Source organism: Ictalurus punctatus, chromosome 2 (assembly GCF_001660625.3).
Source record: "Ictalurus punctatus breed USDA103 chromosome 2, Coco_2.0, whole genome shotgun sequence".
In the NCBI taxonomy this organism is placed as follows: Eukaryota; Metazoa; Chordata; class Actinopteri; order Siluriformes; family Ictaluridae; genus Ictalurus; species Ictalurus punctatus.
In genome coordinates this window covers 19,029,404-19,047,370 of record NC_030417.2, presented here as the reverse complement: position 1 = coordinate 19,047,370, position 17,967 = coordinate 19,029,404, and the positions used below count along the sequence as shown (strand labels likewise).

Genomic DNA, 17,967 nt, shown 5'->3' with positions numbered 1-17,967 from the left:
CTTTATTTAATGTCTTCAAGTGAACGAAGGATTTTCTCTCCATCCTATGTTTGCATTTGATATTTGTTTATTGAGTGTATTATTCATTTAGAGACTGCAATGTGATTTTTTCCCCCCTTTTCTCCAGAACCCTGAAGGACGCCGGCAGTGGTGAAAAAATCCTCGCTGGAAATCAGGACATGCGAGAGTGTGAGAGCGTGAGAGCGCGAGTGTCTCATAAAGTGCAATAACTCTAAATGAGTCATTCAGAATACGGCCCAGGTATGCGGTAACTGTATTACGGGAACAAAGTTAGAGGAAACAATCTCGAAGCGAGCCGCGGCGTCTTCAAAATCGCTTCTGTCAGGGAGAACACAAGATTTAAAAAGCTTTAGCTTCAAAAACAGGGACACCTTCAGAGAAGTGAAAATATAACAGGAAGTCAATCCCTTTACACTTATATTAAAGCTTTAAAACTTTGTGAAGGTTTTGAACAAACTCCAACATCACAGAACTAACCAAACTAATAATAATTATTGCATGTTTATTTTCATTTTATATCTTTATTGAGTCTTAGACTGCTTTCACATGCGCACATTCTGTTTAAACTGAACCCTGATTTGTTCTTGACCTCGGTGTGGTTCTTCGGTGTGGCAGATGAGAACACTCGGGTCTGAGAGCACCTGAGCGAGGTCAATTCGGTCTGGTTTCAAGTGCAACGAGAAAGCGATTCGACTCAGTATTGACTCGACTTCAGGAAGTGAATCAAACATGCCGCTATCCAACCTCTTCCACATACACAAGCTCACAGAAGCCTACGATTGGCTAGTGTTGCTCTAATTGAGAATATGCGCCTCCCACACAGAAACCCACACGGCCAGTTTTGCTCTCTTGCTCTTACATCCTATATCTAAATATAATTTCATACTGCTGGTCAGATAGAGATATAAACTACAAATCCTGATACATTACAGAAGGGGGAAAATAGAGGTGCTGAGATCCACCCTATACTCGAGATTTAGAGGTGTTCAGGTTTGTGGGTGTGTGTGTGATCTTTTACCCTCCGTACGCTGGGATGTGTGGTGGAGGAGCTGCTGCCCGAAATGTGTTGTACACGGTGCGTCCTCTCCCTCTTAAGTGTGCCCCTCTGTAGGCTGCAGCCGCCGTGGCAGCTGGGTACGGGAAGCCTGGCACTGTACACACACACACACACACGAATTAGGAATTAGCTGCTAAAACTGCATCTGACAGCCAAAAAGGGTTTCATTTTTAATTTGATCTGGTTTATAAAGGTGTGACTATGTAACTGCCACAAATCATAAAATGGCAGCTTTAGGGGAGAAAATGGACGCCATTAAATATAAGCATACAACAAATGGTACTTTGTCCTAAACATTAAAAACCGAAGTCTATCTAGCCATAGAACTTTGCAGAAGTTGCACACAATACACATAATACAGTACACAGTAAAAAAAGTTGCCACAATTAACAAAAATGTGATTTTAACAGTAAAAAGAAACAGCTAATTAGATGAAAACTTAAATAGCTAGTTAGCTAAGCTGTTATACCGAGGGGATGTCATTGTGAGGGTTAGCTTGGTAGCTAATTACTATCACCGTATGAAATAAAGTAATAAAATAAAACATCTTTTCTTTCCAAAAAAGAGCGGAATCCACCGCAGTAGCATATAATGCTATAAAGTCGGTCAATATGGTGCTAGACATTTTTTAGAAGCCCTTTTTAAAAGATCGGATGGAACGGAAGCACATGTTTTACACTATTTTCAAAACTGTTTACATTTACAAAAAACACTGCAAACCACAACAAAGTTCTGAATAATAAAAAATTTGTTAGCCTATGATTTAGAGTGGCCGATGTTTAAGTTCTATGCTAGCTATGCAACCTAGCTAGATAGCGAGCTCACAGCTGTAACTTGGATCGGGTTGAGATATCAAATTTCCCAGTTATTAGCAATTAAAATGCTAGGACACATCAAACTGAGACCCACTTCAGAAGTTCATAGAGCGTCAGGAGATGCTAAGTATATGTACAGCTTAATTTTAGTCATATTAAGTCTTTTCTTAGTAATTTACCAACATATCTGAGGAAAATGTTTATATTCCGGACATTTTTGTCTCATTTCCATCATTATTTAACTTCTATTAAAAATAAAGTCATATAGCTAAGTGCTGTATTGCAAATGCAAGCTTTAAGTGCATTTACATTCCCAAGTCGCCTAGCAACTTTTTTCAGAAAACTCAGATTCTGGGCTTTGTTAGTGGTCAATGCTAAGTATATTTATAGCTAAATTTTAATCAAACAGAGTTCTTGGTAATTTACCAACACATCTGAGGAAAATTTTGATATTCTAGACATTTTTGTCTCATTTCTACTCTCTTTCCAACATTCCATCTTAAAATAAACAAACAAATAAACAAGCTAAATACTGAATAGCTTCAGTCATTAATTAGCTAGCTTCCCTACTGGGCGTTTAGATTTCCCAGTTGCCTAGCAACAACATTCTCACGAATTTTAACTACTATGGCGTATTCGCATGTCGAAATCACAAAAGCATTGTTTATTTCATTATATAACAAGAAGCAAAAATAACAGGAAGTAAAGCACGAGATAAACGGATGGCATTACACAACAGGAAGTGAAACTACAATGAAGGAAAACACAATTTATTTTTATGAGGCTGTTTTTTAAGCACACTAATTTAAGCAAAAAGCAATAAATCCAACTCTAAAGTGTCTCGCAAATAAGCTCATATACTGAGAAAAAACACACACCATCCATTTAAAACCTAAATTAGACAGAAGGCGCAATAAAAAAAATGCAGAAAAGTAAAATGTAAAGAGATTTATGGGCTTGGAGAGAGAGAAAAGTACAGTATTGCTTTTTTTATCATTAATCCTAATGGAGTGATGATGATGATGACATGAGAGAGGTAATTTAAATGGAGGAGGAGGAAGAGGAGGAGGCGCTCTTTCATCCTTTATTTATACAGTTTTAAAAAGATGTCATCTAATAAAAATGTAACAGAAACACTGAATCATTCATTAGACGCATGAAAAATTTAGTGCTGGATGAAAAGGGCTCGGGTGTAAAGGTGAACACAATAATCGTTCCATTTTACCTTCATGTCTTTAACCCTCAAGTGAGGCCTCAGAGTTAGAGGTAATGTAAAAACAAAATTAAGATATCGGAAACAAAGAAAGTGAAATATATAAACAGTGAAAATTTATGAAATATTACATCTGTTAACTTGATCGGTGTGTTTTATCCAAAGTGACTTAAAAAACTGAAGAAGCAAAAAGAAGAAGTGATACAGTGATATGCAACTTTTTTTTAATTAACACTAACAAAAATAAAATAAATAAGATAATAAACTAATTGTTTAAGATAATAAAATAATTCCATTTATTAGAATTAAAAAAGATTACAGAACATCACACAATTGCCTATTCTAAACACGAGTGTGCAGAGCTCAGCTGTTATAAAATATTACACAATTTATTTACACTAACGTTCACCTGTGTCACGAATCGTGAAGGAGCAGAGATAGGACGGATGCAAGTGCAGGATGGACAGTTGTTTATTTGAAAGAGAGACAGGCAGACAAATCCAAAACGTGATCCAAAACGTAATCCACAAACATGCAAGAGGTCAGGCGATTGGCAAACAGGCATACACGGGGCAATCCTGGAATCTAGGTCGTGGTCACGGAAAACAGGGTCGATAATCAAAACGAGAAACGAACTATGACGAGGAACTGGAAGCGGATAATCCAGCGCAAACTAACTCTAAACATGGGACGTGACTGTGACTATGACTACGATACGAAGTAAACTAATTCTAAACATGGAACGTGACTATGACTACGATACGAACTAAACTAACTCTATGACAATAATCTTCCGCATTGTGTGCTGGGAGGCGCGCGGTATATATGCGGACATGATCAGCATCTAAACTGCTAGCAGCTGAGAGCAATACAGACCCACATGAAATCCCAGCCAATGACAGAACAGGGAGGAGACATGACAGAAACATAAACAAAACACACGTGTCCAGATGTCATTACGGTCAACAACGGAAAAGCAGGTGCTTGCGCATTCGTGCTTAGAGCATGCTGCTTCAAGGGGGAATCATGACAGAACCCCCCCCCAAAGGCACTCCTCCCGGAGTGCCATGAGTCATCCCATTTAATTGGCGGCCCCGGCCCCCTGGGCTGAATGTCCCAAGCAGAGCCAGGAAACTGCACGGTGTTCTTGGCGGCGCAGGTAAGCGGAGCGACGTTCACAGCAGGGCTGGCAGACTGAGCGAAGTCCTCGGCGGAGCGTGAAGGCAGAGCGACATCCACAGCTGGGCAGCCAGGCTGAGCGAAGTCCTTGGCGGAGCATGAAAGCGGAGCGATGTCCTCGGCTGAACAAGGAGGCTGAGCAACATCCACAGCCAGGCAGGCAGGCTGAGCGAAGTCCTCGGCGGAGCATGAAAGCGGAGCGACGTCCTCAGCTGAACAGGGAGGCTGAGCGACGTCCACAGCAGGGCAGGCAGGCTGAGCGATGACCTCGGTGGAGCAGGGAAACAGAGCACTGTACTCGGCAGAGCAGGGAAGCAGGGCGCCGTCCTCGTCGGAGCATGAAAGCGGAGCGACGTCCGCAGCGTGGGTCTCCGTGCAGCCAGGGAGAGGAGCGTGGGTCTCCTCGAAGCAGAAGGGGGGAACGATGTTTGCCATGTAGCAGGAAGGCTGAGCGACGACCTCAGCTGACCAGGGGGGCTGAGCGACGACCTCAGCTGACCAGGGGGTCTGAGCGACGTCCACAGCTGACCAGGGGGGCTGAGCGACGTCCACAGCTGACCAGGGGGGCTGAGCGACGTCCACAGCTGACCAGGGGGGCTGAGCGACGTCCACAGCTGACCAGGGGGGCTGAGGCTCTGAGGTCACCAGGTGAACCTTGGGCATGGGCGAAGCTTGGGTGGCCGTGTCAGTAGACTCGGGCGTGAGCAGAACTTGGCTGGGCGTGTCAGCAGACCGGGGCGTGAGCAGAACTTGGCTGGGCGTATCAGCAGACCGGGGTGTGAGCAGAACTTGGCTGGGCATGTCAGCAGACCAGGGCATGAGCAGAACTTGGCTGGGCGTGTCAGCAGACTGGGGCGTGAGCACAACTTGGGCGACCGGGTCAGTAGACTTGGCCGTGAGCAGAATTTGGTCATTAGGCTTAGATATTAGCAGAGCTTGGTCAACTGGATCAGCAGGCTTGGACATGAGCTCAGGGATGTGAGACTTGGCTTGGACCTCAGGGACTGGAGACTTGGCTTGGACCTCAGGGACTGGAGACTTGGCTTGGACCTCAGGGACTGGGGACTTGGCTTGGACCTCAGGGACGTGAGACTTGGCTTGGACCTCAGGGACGTGAGACTTGGCTTGGACCTCAGGGACGTGAGACTTGGCTTGGATGTCAGAGTCTGGAAACTTGGCTTGGACATCAGAGACTGGAGATGTGGCTTGGACGTCAGAGACTGGAGGCTTGGCTTGGACGTCAGAGACTGGAGGCTTGACTTGGACTTGGATTTCAGGGACTTGAGACTTGACTTGGACCTCAGAGCCTGGAGGCTTGACTTGGAACTCAGAGCCTGGAGGCTTGACTTGGACCTCAGAGCCTGCTGGGGGCTTGACTTGGACCTCAGAGCCTGGAGGCTTAACTTGGAACTCAGAGCCTGGAGGCTTGACTTGGACCTCAGAGCCTGCTGGGGGCTTGACGTGGACCTCAGAGCCTGGAGGCTTGACGTGGACCTCAGAGCCTGGAGGCTTGACGTGGACTTCAGAGCCTGGAGGCTTGACGTGGACTTCAGAGCCTGGAGGCTTGACTTGGACTTCAGAGCCTGGAGGCTTGACTTGGACATCAGAGCCTGGAGGCTTGACTTGGACTTCAGAGACTGGAGACTTGACTTGGACCTCAGAGACTGGAGGCTTGACTTGGACTTGGACCTTAGGGACTTGAGACTTGACTGGGACTTGGACCCTAGGGACTTGAGACTTGACTTGGGTTTCAGGGACTGGAGGCTTGACTGGGATTTCGGGGACTTGAGACTTGACTTGGATTTCAGAGTTGAGCTCTGCATGAGTTTGCCTGTAGTAGTGGGTAAATGGCAGGGCAGGTTCGCCTGCCAGACTTACCCCCCTGAGAAGTTGTTCTAGCTCGTCCTTCGCCTCAGGACTCCCGAATCGCATCATGAATTCCCCCACAAACTGTTCTACACTGTCCAGGTTCCTACAGTGCTTATCTAGTTTGAGCTGCACCCATTGATGGGCCAGTCCAAAGAACCGGGACCACATGAATCGGAGCCATTGCTTCTCCTCTGGCTTAGGGTCTAACAGGCTGGCGAAATAGAATTGACAGTCTACCAGAAAATATTCAGGGGCACCAAAAAATCCGTCAAATGGATCTCGAAGCTCCATAAATGTCCATCATGACAACCTGCTGGTGTTTCGGTAAACTACTTCACTTGCTTACTTACATAAACCTTTAGCTAACTAACGTTAACCCCTAGCTAACTTACATTAACCTTTAACTAACCTACATTAACCCATAGCTAAAATAAACACTAAATTGCTTGCATTACCCACTAGTTAACCTACATTAACCACTAAATAACATGCATTAAACCCTAGATAGCACATGAATGCCTAGCTAACTTAAATTAACTAATAACTAACCAAAAAAACCCCACTAGCATGTCACTAGGTAACATGCATGACCACTATCTAACTTGATCTAACATTAACCTTTAGCTAAATTAATTTAATCCCAAACTAGCTTTTATTACCATCTAGCTACCATTTATTAACCACCAAATACTTTTGAGCTGCCTAAAGGCCCTTTCACACTGAGCGTGATGGGATAAAGTGAAGTGAATCACAGATGAACGGTGCTTCCACATCGAACACGAAACGACTGATTGACTTCTGATCATTCACGCCTGCATTATATGTGCCGTTGACTGAGAATGCATTTTACGCCTGCACACAAGGTGGCGCAAAACCGCTATTCAGCTGATCGGCCTATCGCCTTTGACCACTGAGAAGAAGAGTCACTTAAATGTTGGTGCACAGCACCACAACACAAATGGTTAAGAAGCACAGAAAAGATGTTTTTGTAGTCGCTATGTCTTTTATCAAAATGTTCTCTGTTCTCAGACCTTGTGCCCTGTTGTGTAACAGCAGCGGCTCCGGGCACATGATCTAAAGCTCCAAGCTAAATTTCATTGCGGACATACTGGTCGAAAATAAAAATCTCACTTCGTCGCACTGTGATTGATCATGCCCGGCGTGAATAGGTCCATAGGGATCTATTGTTTCGATTCAAGAGCGTCATCACTTCGTACATTTGTGTCACGTAATCGTGCTCAGTGTGAAAACCTCTTAAGTAACAATAAGCAAAAGTTTGCTTAGCTAGTGTTTAGCCAGTAAACCCAAGATATTGATTTACAGGTAACAGTAAATATAGATCATGTAAACAACTGATAAAATTAGCATAAGGATGGATTAAAAAATTGCATATTGCTGCATATCATCCTTCTCTTATTTATAAACTTTAAACTTCCCTATATTTGCTCACACTTCTGTCCAGCTGAAGGCTTTGGTCCTGTTTGAGGCTTTACCCAGCATGGGGTTTCATCTTCATTTATTTGAGAGTTTTTCATTTAAACATGAGATGCAGCACTCGTGGAAGGAAAAACACAGAATGACTAAAATATCTTTAAAATAGTGGCGCTGCAGTGGGCAACAAGAGGAGCTCATGATCATCACACATCATTTATTTTCTCTCTCTCCCTCTCAGCATGTGACAGGTGTGTGTGAAATCTAGTGTGTGGACATGTGTGTACCTGAAGTTCCATCACTGCAGTGTGTATAACGCAGAAAAGAAATGTGTGATATGTGTAGCGCATTTAACGCATAAACAACTTAGATTACACTCCCTCATTCAGTAGTGATGAAAGACAGAGAGACAGAGAGAGAGAGAGAAAGAGAGAGAGATGGAGAGATGATTTTATATATATATATATATATATATATATATATATATATATATATATATATAAAGAGAGAGAGAGAGAGAGAGAGAGAGATGGAACAACAAAATATTGGGAAAACCTGAGCGTCATATATCAAGGAGGGAACCCTGGACTTCATTTCCTAGCAGCCACTGCACCATATTACATCATTGTCACATGAGCACCTGCATCTGTATCACGTTTTTTGTTTAACAAGCACTCATATATAGTCACTGTTTGCGCTGCTTCCTCATCTTACGTATTGTCTGTCCATGCTTTTGTCCACATGTCGATGTTTAGTTTTGCTACAGTATTTTGCCTCATGCTATTGTGTCTTTGTTTTTTGTCTGTTTGTTTATTAAATGTTTGAAATCTGCGATTGCTTCTGTCATCCATCTTTGTAATGTGACAGAACGTAAGACCTAAGACTCGGAAGCAGCAGATTCATTATGAAATACCTGGGCTTCACTCTGCCACCTGTTTGAGAAGAACTATGCTACGCTACGCCAACAGGAGGAGGAGTACTTAGCTGCGCTACGTAAGCAGCAGGAGGACATGGAGGAGTCCGGGTACAAGTGGGAGCCTGTTAACTGGGCTAGTACCATCTCCCACCCTCCCTCCCCCATTATGGATCTAGTCCAGCAAACGGAGTCAGCGGAGAACGTAAGTCAGCCTCCATGCTCGTCTGAGGATGTTGCTCAGCCTTTCAGATCAGCTGAGGATGTCGCTCAGTCACGCTGGTGGGCTGAGGATGTTGCTCCATGTCCCATCATACCCATGTGCTCCCCTCTGTTCGCCAACCCTGCACACAATGCCGCTGTGCTTGCCTGCTCTACTGAGGAACTCGCCCTGCTTTACTGCACTGCTGAAGGCATCACTCGGCTTTACCGCTCCGCTGAGGAAGGCACTCCGCTTTTCTGCTTGGCTGAGGACATCGCTCTGCCTTCCTGCTTGGCTGAGGACGTCGCTCTGCCTACCTGCTCAGCTGAGGACGTCGCTCTGCCTACCTGCTCGGCTGAGGACTTTGCTCCGCTTTCCTGCTCGGCTGAGGATGTCGCTCTGCCTTCCTGCTCGGCTAAGGATGTCGCTCTGCCTACCTGCTCGGCTGAGGACGTCGCTCTGCCTACCTGCTCGGCTGAGGACTTTGCTCCGCTTTCCTGCTCAGCTGAGGATGTCGCTCTGCCTTCCTGCTCGGTTGAGGTCGTCGCTCCGCCATCCTGCTTTGCTGAGGACGTCGCTCTGCCTCCATGTTCCACTGAAGACGTCATTCCTCTTCTTTACTGCGCGCCGTATGTCACTCCCCCTTTCTGCTCCACGGAGGGCATCGTTTCCCCCTCGTTCTTCACGGAGAGCATCCATCCTTCCTTTGACCTCGTGGAGAACCTCGCTCCCCTCTATGGCCTCGTGGAAATCTTGGCGCTTCCTCAGGCCTCGCAGAGAACATCGCGCCCCTCTCCTGTCCTGCTGAGGAAGTTGTCCCACTGTCCTGCCACGCTGAGGATGCTGCTCTGCTTACCTGTTCCGCTGAGGATGTTGCGTTGTTTTCTTGCTCCGCTGAGGAAGCCGCTCAGTCTCCTTGTTCAGCTGGAGACATCTTGCCCAGGGGGCCAGGACCGCCAGAGGGAGGGAGTGCATTTTGGGCGCTCCAGGAGAAGCTGGTTGCTTAGGGTAGCAGAAGGGGCTAAGGGGGGGGTTCTGTCATATATCAAGGAGGGAACTCTGGACTTCATTTCCCAGCAGCCACTGCACCATATTACATCATTGTCACACGACCACCTGCACCTGTATCATGTTTTTTGTTTAACGAGCACTCATATATATATATAGCCACTGTTTGCACTGCTTCTTTGTCTTACGTATTGTCTATCCATGCTTTTGCCCATGTGTCGATGTTTAGTTTTGCTACAGTATTTTGCCTCGTGTTATTGTGTCTTTGGTTTTTGTCTGTTTGTTTATTAAATGTTTGAAATCTGCGATTGCTTCCGTCATCCATCTTTGTAACGTGACACTGAGGAAAAGTAATAGCGCGTGAGGCAAATAGAGGAACACTAGGAAGGAAGAGGTACATATAAGAGAAAATGACAAAAACAGAGAAAGTTACAAGACGAATAAGGAGGGTAAGTATGACGGAGAGGTGGAGAATAAAAGAAAACAAAAGACTGGACAGTGAGTGAGAGAGACAGGGGGAAAAGGGAGAGAGCAAGACAGGAAGTATGACAGTGAAACAAGAGTAAGTGGAAAAATGAGAAAAAGAGACAGATAGAGGTAGAGGGAGTAAAGAGAGAAAAGGAGAGACAGAGGAAACAAAAGAAAGAACCAGAAAGACAGAGAACAAGAAAGAAGAAGAAGGAGAGGGAGAACGAAAGAGCAAAAGTGAGGAAAGTGCATGTGAAATAAAGAGTAAAGGAAAGCGATAAAGAAGGAAAGAGAATAAAAAGTGCAAGAGAGAGAGAGAGAGAAAAAATAAGAAAAGATTAAGAGAGAAATTAATGAAAGGGAGAGAGAATCCAAAAAGAGAGAGAGAGAGAATAAAAGAGGGAGAGAATGAAAAAGAAAGAGAATGATAGAGAGAGAAAATAAAAAAAAGAATACAAGAGGGAGAGTGTATCAAAGACAGAAAATGAAAGAGAATGAGAGAAAGATGAAATGAAGAGAAAATATATGAGAAGAGAGAATAAGAGCAAATGAAAAAGAGGGAATGAGGGAGAGAGAGTGAGAGAAGGAGAGTGTGAGAGAGAGAAACAGAGAGAGAGAGAGAGACAGTCTATGTTGGGGATGAATTATGACAGTGTGGAGTCAGTAGTCACTGCCTGTCAAAAACCATAAAAGTCCATAGCTCTCTCTCTCTCTCTCTCTCTCTCTCTCTCACACACACACACACACACACAGAGACACAGACACACAAAATATGGATCACACCTTATAACTCCACCGGAATTCATCTCTCTGGCTGGATTCAAGCGTAACAGCAGTCCCCAATCATTGTCAGTTCACACATCACTCATCTTTTTTTTTTGTCAGTATTTTAAATCTTTGGTGTGTTTCTGCATTTGTCCTTCTTGAATGCTCAATACGCAGCTCTTAACCATATTCTTGAGGTGTTTGACCTAACAGTTTATGACGTGCTATCACCAGGCTGGTGTGTTCATGCCATCGTGTTCGCATCTTCCCTGAAAACACTTTAAAAATGGAGGTACGTTTTTAAAAACGGCTAGTAGAAGGATGTCAGTATCGAACTGTGATCAGAATCATTCAGTATCCAGAACTCAGTGTTAAAAACGGTACATAATGTGATCGCTGCATCGCTAATGATAACTTCTTCGGCAGCGGAAGCAGCGAATCGTAAATGTAGCGAAGTCATAAGTAAGTACAATTTATTATTTTTTATTTTTTTGAACACTGAAAATATTTTAGCTTTGTTGTTGTACAACCCCAATTTCGAAAAAGTTGGGACAGTATGTAAAATGAAAATAAAAACAAAGAGGAGTGATTTGTAAATGTACTTTGACTTGTATTTAAACAAAAAACATACAAAGACAAGGTATTTGATGTTTTACCTTATCAACTGTATAGTTTTTTGAAGGTATTTATTTTAAAATTGATCCATGCAACACATTCTAAAAAAGTTGGGACGGGGCAATTTAGGACTAATAGCGATGTGACAAGTTGAAATAAGAAGGTGATGTGAAACAAGTGAGGCAATCGTCTAATCATAGCATATAAGGAGCCTCCAAAAAAGGCCTAGTCCTTCAAGAACATTGATGGGTCGAGGCTGGCCAATCTGCCAACAGATGCTTAAGTGAATAATCCAACACTTTGAGAACAACATTACCCAAAGACAAATCAGTAGGATTTTCCGCATTTCACCTTCTACAGTGCACAATATAATTAAAAGATTCAAGGAATCCGGTCAAATCTCGGTGTGTAAAGGGCAAGGCAGAAAACCACTTCTGAATGTGCGTGATCTCCCTCAGATGTCACAGTCTTAAAAACCGTCATGAGTCTGTAATGGATATCCTGACATGGGCTCGGGAATTCTTTGATAAACCTGTCAGTCAACACCATTCGCCGCTGCATCCACAGATGCAAGTGAAGGCTTTACTATGCAAAGCAGAAGCCATACATCAACACTGTCCAGAAGCACCGCTGACTTCTCTGAGCTCGGTCTCATCTGAGATGGACAGTAGCACAGTGGAATCGTGTTTTGTGGTCAGACGAGTAACATTTCAAATAGTTTTTGGACAAAACAGCCGTCGTGTTCTCCGGGCCAAAGAGGAAAAGGACCATCCAAGCTGTTATCAGCGTCAGGTCCAAAAGCCAGCGTCTGTCATGGTATTGGTGTTTGTCAGAGTGTCAGTGGCTATGGCATGGGTAACTTGCACATCTGTGAGTGCACCATTAATGCAGAAAGATATGCACACATTTTGGAGCAACATATGCTGCCATGCAGAGCAGGACAACGCCAAACCACATTCTGCCTGGATAAGCAGAGTGTGCGGGTACTAGCATGGCCTGCCTGCAGTCCTGATCTGTCTCCGATTGAAAATGTGTGGTGCATTATGAAGTGCAAAATAAGGCAATGAAGGCCCCGTACAGTTGCGCAGCTGAAAAAAAATGTGTGAAATAAATTATTAAAAGAAAAGGTGATGTTACACGGTGGAAAACAGCCAACTGTCCCAACTTTTTTGGAGTGTGTTACAGTCATCAGATTTGAAATGAGTGTATATTTTCAAATATAAATTCAATTCACAAAGTAAAACATCAAATAATGTGTTAATAATGTGTTTTCAATAAAGTACAGGGGGAATTGAATTTTCAAATGGCTTTTTTTTTTTTTTTTTTTGCATTTTCCATACGTTTTTTTTTTGGAATTTGGGTTGTATTTGACATGAAAATAACTCCACATTTACAAAACCGGATGCGAAAGGTGAGGACTCAAAATGAGAGGCAATTAAATTTGAAAAGTGTCTTTTTTTTTGCTTTGTACTTTTCGGGAGACAATGCCTGGGCTCTGAGCCGGACTTCTTCTCTTGTCTGTCTTTATTGGCTTTGTAATCCGAATGGTGTTCTATCTCAAAGCGTGCACGCTGTTCAAATGTGTTCAGAAAAAGAGGACTTAATTAATGTACACGTTTAATTGTCTCCTTACACATGTCGGGGTCGGTCCGCATTGTTCCTCGCCCTGAGCAATCTCGCGTTTCATATCAGAACGGTTCATGTTCTCTGGAAAATTACTGCGAATTCAGGTCTGTAATATTTACATGTACTGATAGTGATATATATATAAGAAATAAAATGCTTCAGGACGTGCTGCAATAAGAAAATAATGAGGCGAGGGTTACTGTTCCTGAAGGGTTTTCTTCCTCTTAAATCAGAACAATTTGCCAACAATAACAAATTCATTAATTAAAGTACGATTAGTGTACTTTTTTATCCATTTGTAGTTACATCTATTCTTGTGGGACGTCCATGGAGAACAAGTTATAAACAGTCGTTCCCTCACCAGCCTTGGTCTTGTTACCAAGAAACTGTAGGCGTAAACTCCTCTGTCCTGCTGAAACTGGAGATTCCTTCCATAAATGTTAAATAAACATCTCCTTACAGAAAACTTCACCATATCAACAATAATAGTTTTCTTTAAAAAACGTTTAAAATGTTATTCAACACCTTCTGACAAATCAGAACACCTTTGATTACTTACATACAATATACAACCCCAATTCTGAAAAAGTTGGGACGGTATGGAAAATGCAATAAAACAAACAAAAAAAGTCATTTGAAAATTCAATTCTGTACTTTATTGAAAACACATTATTAACACATTATTTGATGTTTTACTTTGTGAATTGAATTTATTTTTGAAAATATACACTCATTTCAAATCTGATGACTGTAACACACGCCAAAAAAGTTGGGACAGTTGGCTGTTTTCCACTGTGTAACATCACCTTTTCTTTTAATAATTTATTTCAAACATTTTTTTTCAGCTGCGCAACTTTACGGGGCCTTCATTGCCTTATTTTGCGCTTCATAATGCGCCACACATTCTCAATCGGAGACAGGTCAGGACTGCAGGCAGGCCATGCTAGTACCCGCACACTCTGCTTATCCAGGCAGAATGTGGTTTGGCATTGTCCTGCTCTGCATGGCAGCATATGTTGCTCCAATACGTGTACATATGTTTCTGCATTAATGTTGCCCTAACAGATGTGCAAGTTACCCATGCCATGGCCACTGACACTCTGACACACCCCTATACCATGACAGAGGCTGGCTTTTGGACCTGACGCTGATAACAGCTTGGATGGTCCTTTTCCTCTTTGGCCCGGAGAACACGACGGCTGTTTTGTCCAAAAACTATTTGAAATGTTACTCGTCTGACCACAAAACACGATTCCACTGTGCTACTGTCCATCTCAGATGAGACCGAGCTCAGAGAAGTCAGCGGTGCTTCAGGACAGTGTTGATGTATGGCTTCTGCTTTGCATAGTAAAGCCTTCACTTGCATCTCTGGATGCAGCGGCAAATGGTGTTGACTGACAAAGGTTTATCAAAGAATTCCCGAGCCCATGTCAGGATATCCATTACAGACTCATGACGGTTTTTAAGACGGTGACATCTGAGGGATCGGAGATCACGCGCATTCAGAAGTGGTTTTCTGCCTTGCCCTTTACACACTGAGATTTGACCGGATTCCTTGAATCTTTTAATTATATCGTGCACTGTAGATTGCGGAAAATCCTACTGATTTGTCTTTGGGGAATGTTGTTCTCAAAGTGTTGGATTATTCGCAGATGCATCTGTTGGCAGATTGGCGAGCCTCGACCCATCCTTGCTCTTGAAGGACTAGCCCTTTTTTGGAGGCTCCTTATATACTATGATTAGATGACTGCTTCACCTGTTTCACATCACCTTCTCATTTCAACTTGTCACATCGCTATTAGTCCTAAATTACCCCGTGTTGCATGCATCAATTTCAAAATAACCGTTTACCTTAAAAAACTATGCAGTTGATTATATAAAACATCAAATACCTTGTCTTTACACAATTTTTGTTTAAATACAAGTCAAAGTACATTTACAAATCAATCCTCTTTGTTTTATTAGCATTTTCCTTACTGTCCCAACTTTTTCGGAATTGGAGTTGTACGCTATATATAGCTAAAAGTTCTGCATAGTTCAAAGTGTTAGCTTCCGAGCTGTAAGGTTAATGAAACGAAGCTCTAGTCACCGAGTCACTGAGTGGTCCATCTCGTAAATCAGAAGCTTACACTCAGAATAAGAGCTCTCTGTAAACATGGCTGCTCCAGAACAGGCCACTCAGGCTGATTTATTTTGGCCGTGATTAAAGAAGCACCATGATGCCGACACCCTTTTTTTTAGCCCTCAATCAAGTGAAGCGGTTCGAAGAGCTTTCCAGAGTCAGGCCAATCATGCCATATTAATGACCTACTAATTATAATTAGGATAAAATGGTGGAGCATCTGATGCATTCCTTCACTCTAATGCGTCGTTCTGGGAGGATGGAAAAGTGAGACAAACGTGGATCAATTTCAGGAATTAGGTAAACGACTGAAGAAATTGAAAGTATTGATTTTAATTCCCCCCAAAAAACATTTGTGAGCTCCTCGATTTCCTTGTCAAATTAATCTTTTATTTTTATTTTTTTAATTCCGTCCCATGCTTACATAAACCGGCCCTTCTTTTATACTCAGATATAATCACAATTATCTTGCTATCACATTATTTTTAGCAAAAGAGGAGGTAAAAAATCTCCTCCGGCGTTTGCTTCCTTCCTCTTGGAGTTGGAAATGAAAACAGACCCCAGAAGCATGCATCCTTTCTCAATCCCGCTGTTTTCACAGATGCATGCTGGGTTTGCAACGGAGTCCACAAGCCCCCTGCTGGTGGGGCGACACACACAAACAAACACACACACACACATGCACACAAACACACACACACACACAGAGTGCCAAAACCGAGTCTGTGCCAAACCCTGCGCCAGAGAAGCCTGTGGTTCACCCCGGAGATTTCACACTTGGCTGAAATGGAAACTGTGACTTATCGATACACATTGCATTGAGGGTGATGGAAAAGGATTAATTTTTAAATAAATGATGAAGTGTACTCCAGTTCCTGATGTTCTTCACCTTACTTACCCAACAGAAGTGGATGGAAATACAAAATTCTCATTTTCTTCTGCCAACCTTTCCATCTTTGCATAAAACAGTGTTTCTGCTGCCTGAATATTAACAGCTCTGCTCCTGGTTCTCCCTGCCCTGTTTACCCAAATATTAGCTCCACAGTTTGATCCTGAGCTCAGGGTGCCTTGTAACGGACGGGTGTCCCTTTCTGAGCGTATTCCCACCCCACAACTAGTGTTGCTGGGACAGACTCTGGATCTACTCCAACCCTGACCAAGATAAAGCCTGTCATGCTGTGCCACCTCTGATATCAATCAAGTTTTACTAATGTGCTGGGTTTTTAAAAATGGATGAAGCTTAGGTTTGACCCATCAGAAATGTTCAGTACAACAAGGTCTTTCTCAACACTTCTTGGTCTTCTGGAAGTACCTACACAAAGTAAAGAGATTTCTGGAACTAGAGCCCATAAACTAACTTCCTGAGATTCTGAATAGGTTCCTGCCAGAACACTGGTGGTCTCTTCTTTAAGTACGAAATTTGCCTAAGCTAATTTTCTGCAAGGTCAAAATAGACAAACCACATAAAAATCAGGACAATGCTCAAGTCGAGTGCGAATGTACAAGGACATGTTTTCAATCAAAATGGTGTATAAAAGTGTCAAAAAAGCATGTCATTTTCATGCCCTAGACATCATACTCCATCTCTCCAGCTTCAATGCGACTATATTATATAAGGAGATTTTTTTAGTTCTACTTTGGTGTGTTGCTGACTTTCCCATGCCTCGATTTTCCAGGAATATTATGAATGTCCACATAATGCAGTACAATCAGATGGCTGTAGATCACCTCCACATGCTCACCTGCATAGAATTCTGGGCTGTAGACTGCACCTACCACAGGATTCAACTTCCAGCCTGAATAAAAAGAGAGACGAGAGATCAGACTTCAGTAATATCTGTTACTGATACTGATGATGTTAAATCATGGCTAACTGAAAGTGACAAGGCCGTAGACTGGCGGATTTTAATCGTGCAGAACAAGCGCTCTCGGGATCATTTTGTTTGTCTCAGGCTTCATCTTACAAGCCTTTTCATTTTGAAACATACAGAATTACATATAGATTCTGTTTTGAACCACTTTATCACTTCATGCAGTATCTGTTTCTGGACTAGTCATGGCGGTGGAAATAACAGCGAGACAGACGGTAAAGAAAGCAGGCTAAATATACTTCAGACTTCATTTGCTTTAATAGAATGTTCTCACTTTCATATCACTGTGTATGAAGTGTAGATGTGCCCGCCCGCTCCCGAAGGAATTCTGACCAGCTATCGTTGTTGTCATTATCCAAGCCCACTCAACTTGTTCAGAGCCTTTTGCAAACTTGTTTGTAGACACTACATGGTGGTTCAACTCTCAAGTCATTACTAGCCTAAAAAAAATCTCCTAGACACTGATGTAGACATCATTTCCTCCATCTAAGAATGAGCATGAGCTTCCATGCTGCGTGCTCTCAGTTCCAGAATGTTTCTGAGCCTTGTTAACACCAGTGCATTTAAATAATAGGTACTATTTTTTATATCAATTGCACATTTATTGCACTGATTTATTGATATTCGTGCAGTTTGATGCATTCTATGCTGTTGTCTATCAGTGTTTAACCGCAATAATAAAAAAGCCTAAAAAATAGTGACATTTTTGCTTTAACTAAGGAAAAAAAGAACAGTCGACTACTTTCTTGAATGAGTTTGTGAAAAAGAATATTTATGCAGCTCTTATTCTAT

At 42.8% G+C, this 17,967-nt stretch overlaps 1 protein-coding gene across 9 annotated transcripts in view; it reads right to left on the bottom strand.

Annotated features, from left to right (window-relative positions):
• rbfox1 (RNA binding fox-1 homolog 1) overlaps nucleotides 1-17,967 on the bottom strand; it is a 325,104-nt gene that overhangs the window by 23,413 nt on the left and 283,724 nt on the right. For all 9 annotated transcript variants that reach the window (XM_017459787.3, XM_053673512.1, XM_017459796.3 and 6 more), the window contains 2 exons: nucleotides 17,047-17,100; nucleotides 1,040-1,172 (listed from right to left, as the gene is read on the bottom strand). In XM_017459787.3, the coding sequence (XP_017315276.1) occupies nucleotides 1,040-1,172; nucleotides 17,047-17,100 (187 nt within the window). The remainder of the gene's footprint in view (nucleotides 1-1,039; nucleotides 1,173-17,046; nucleotides 17,101-17,967) is intronic.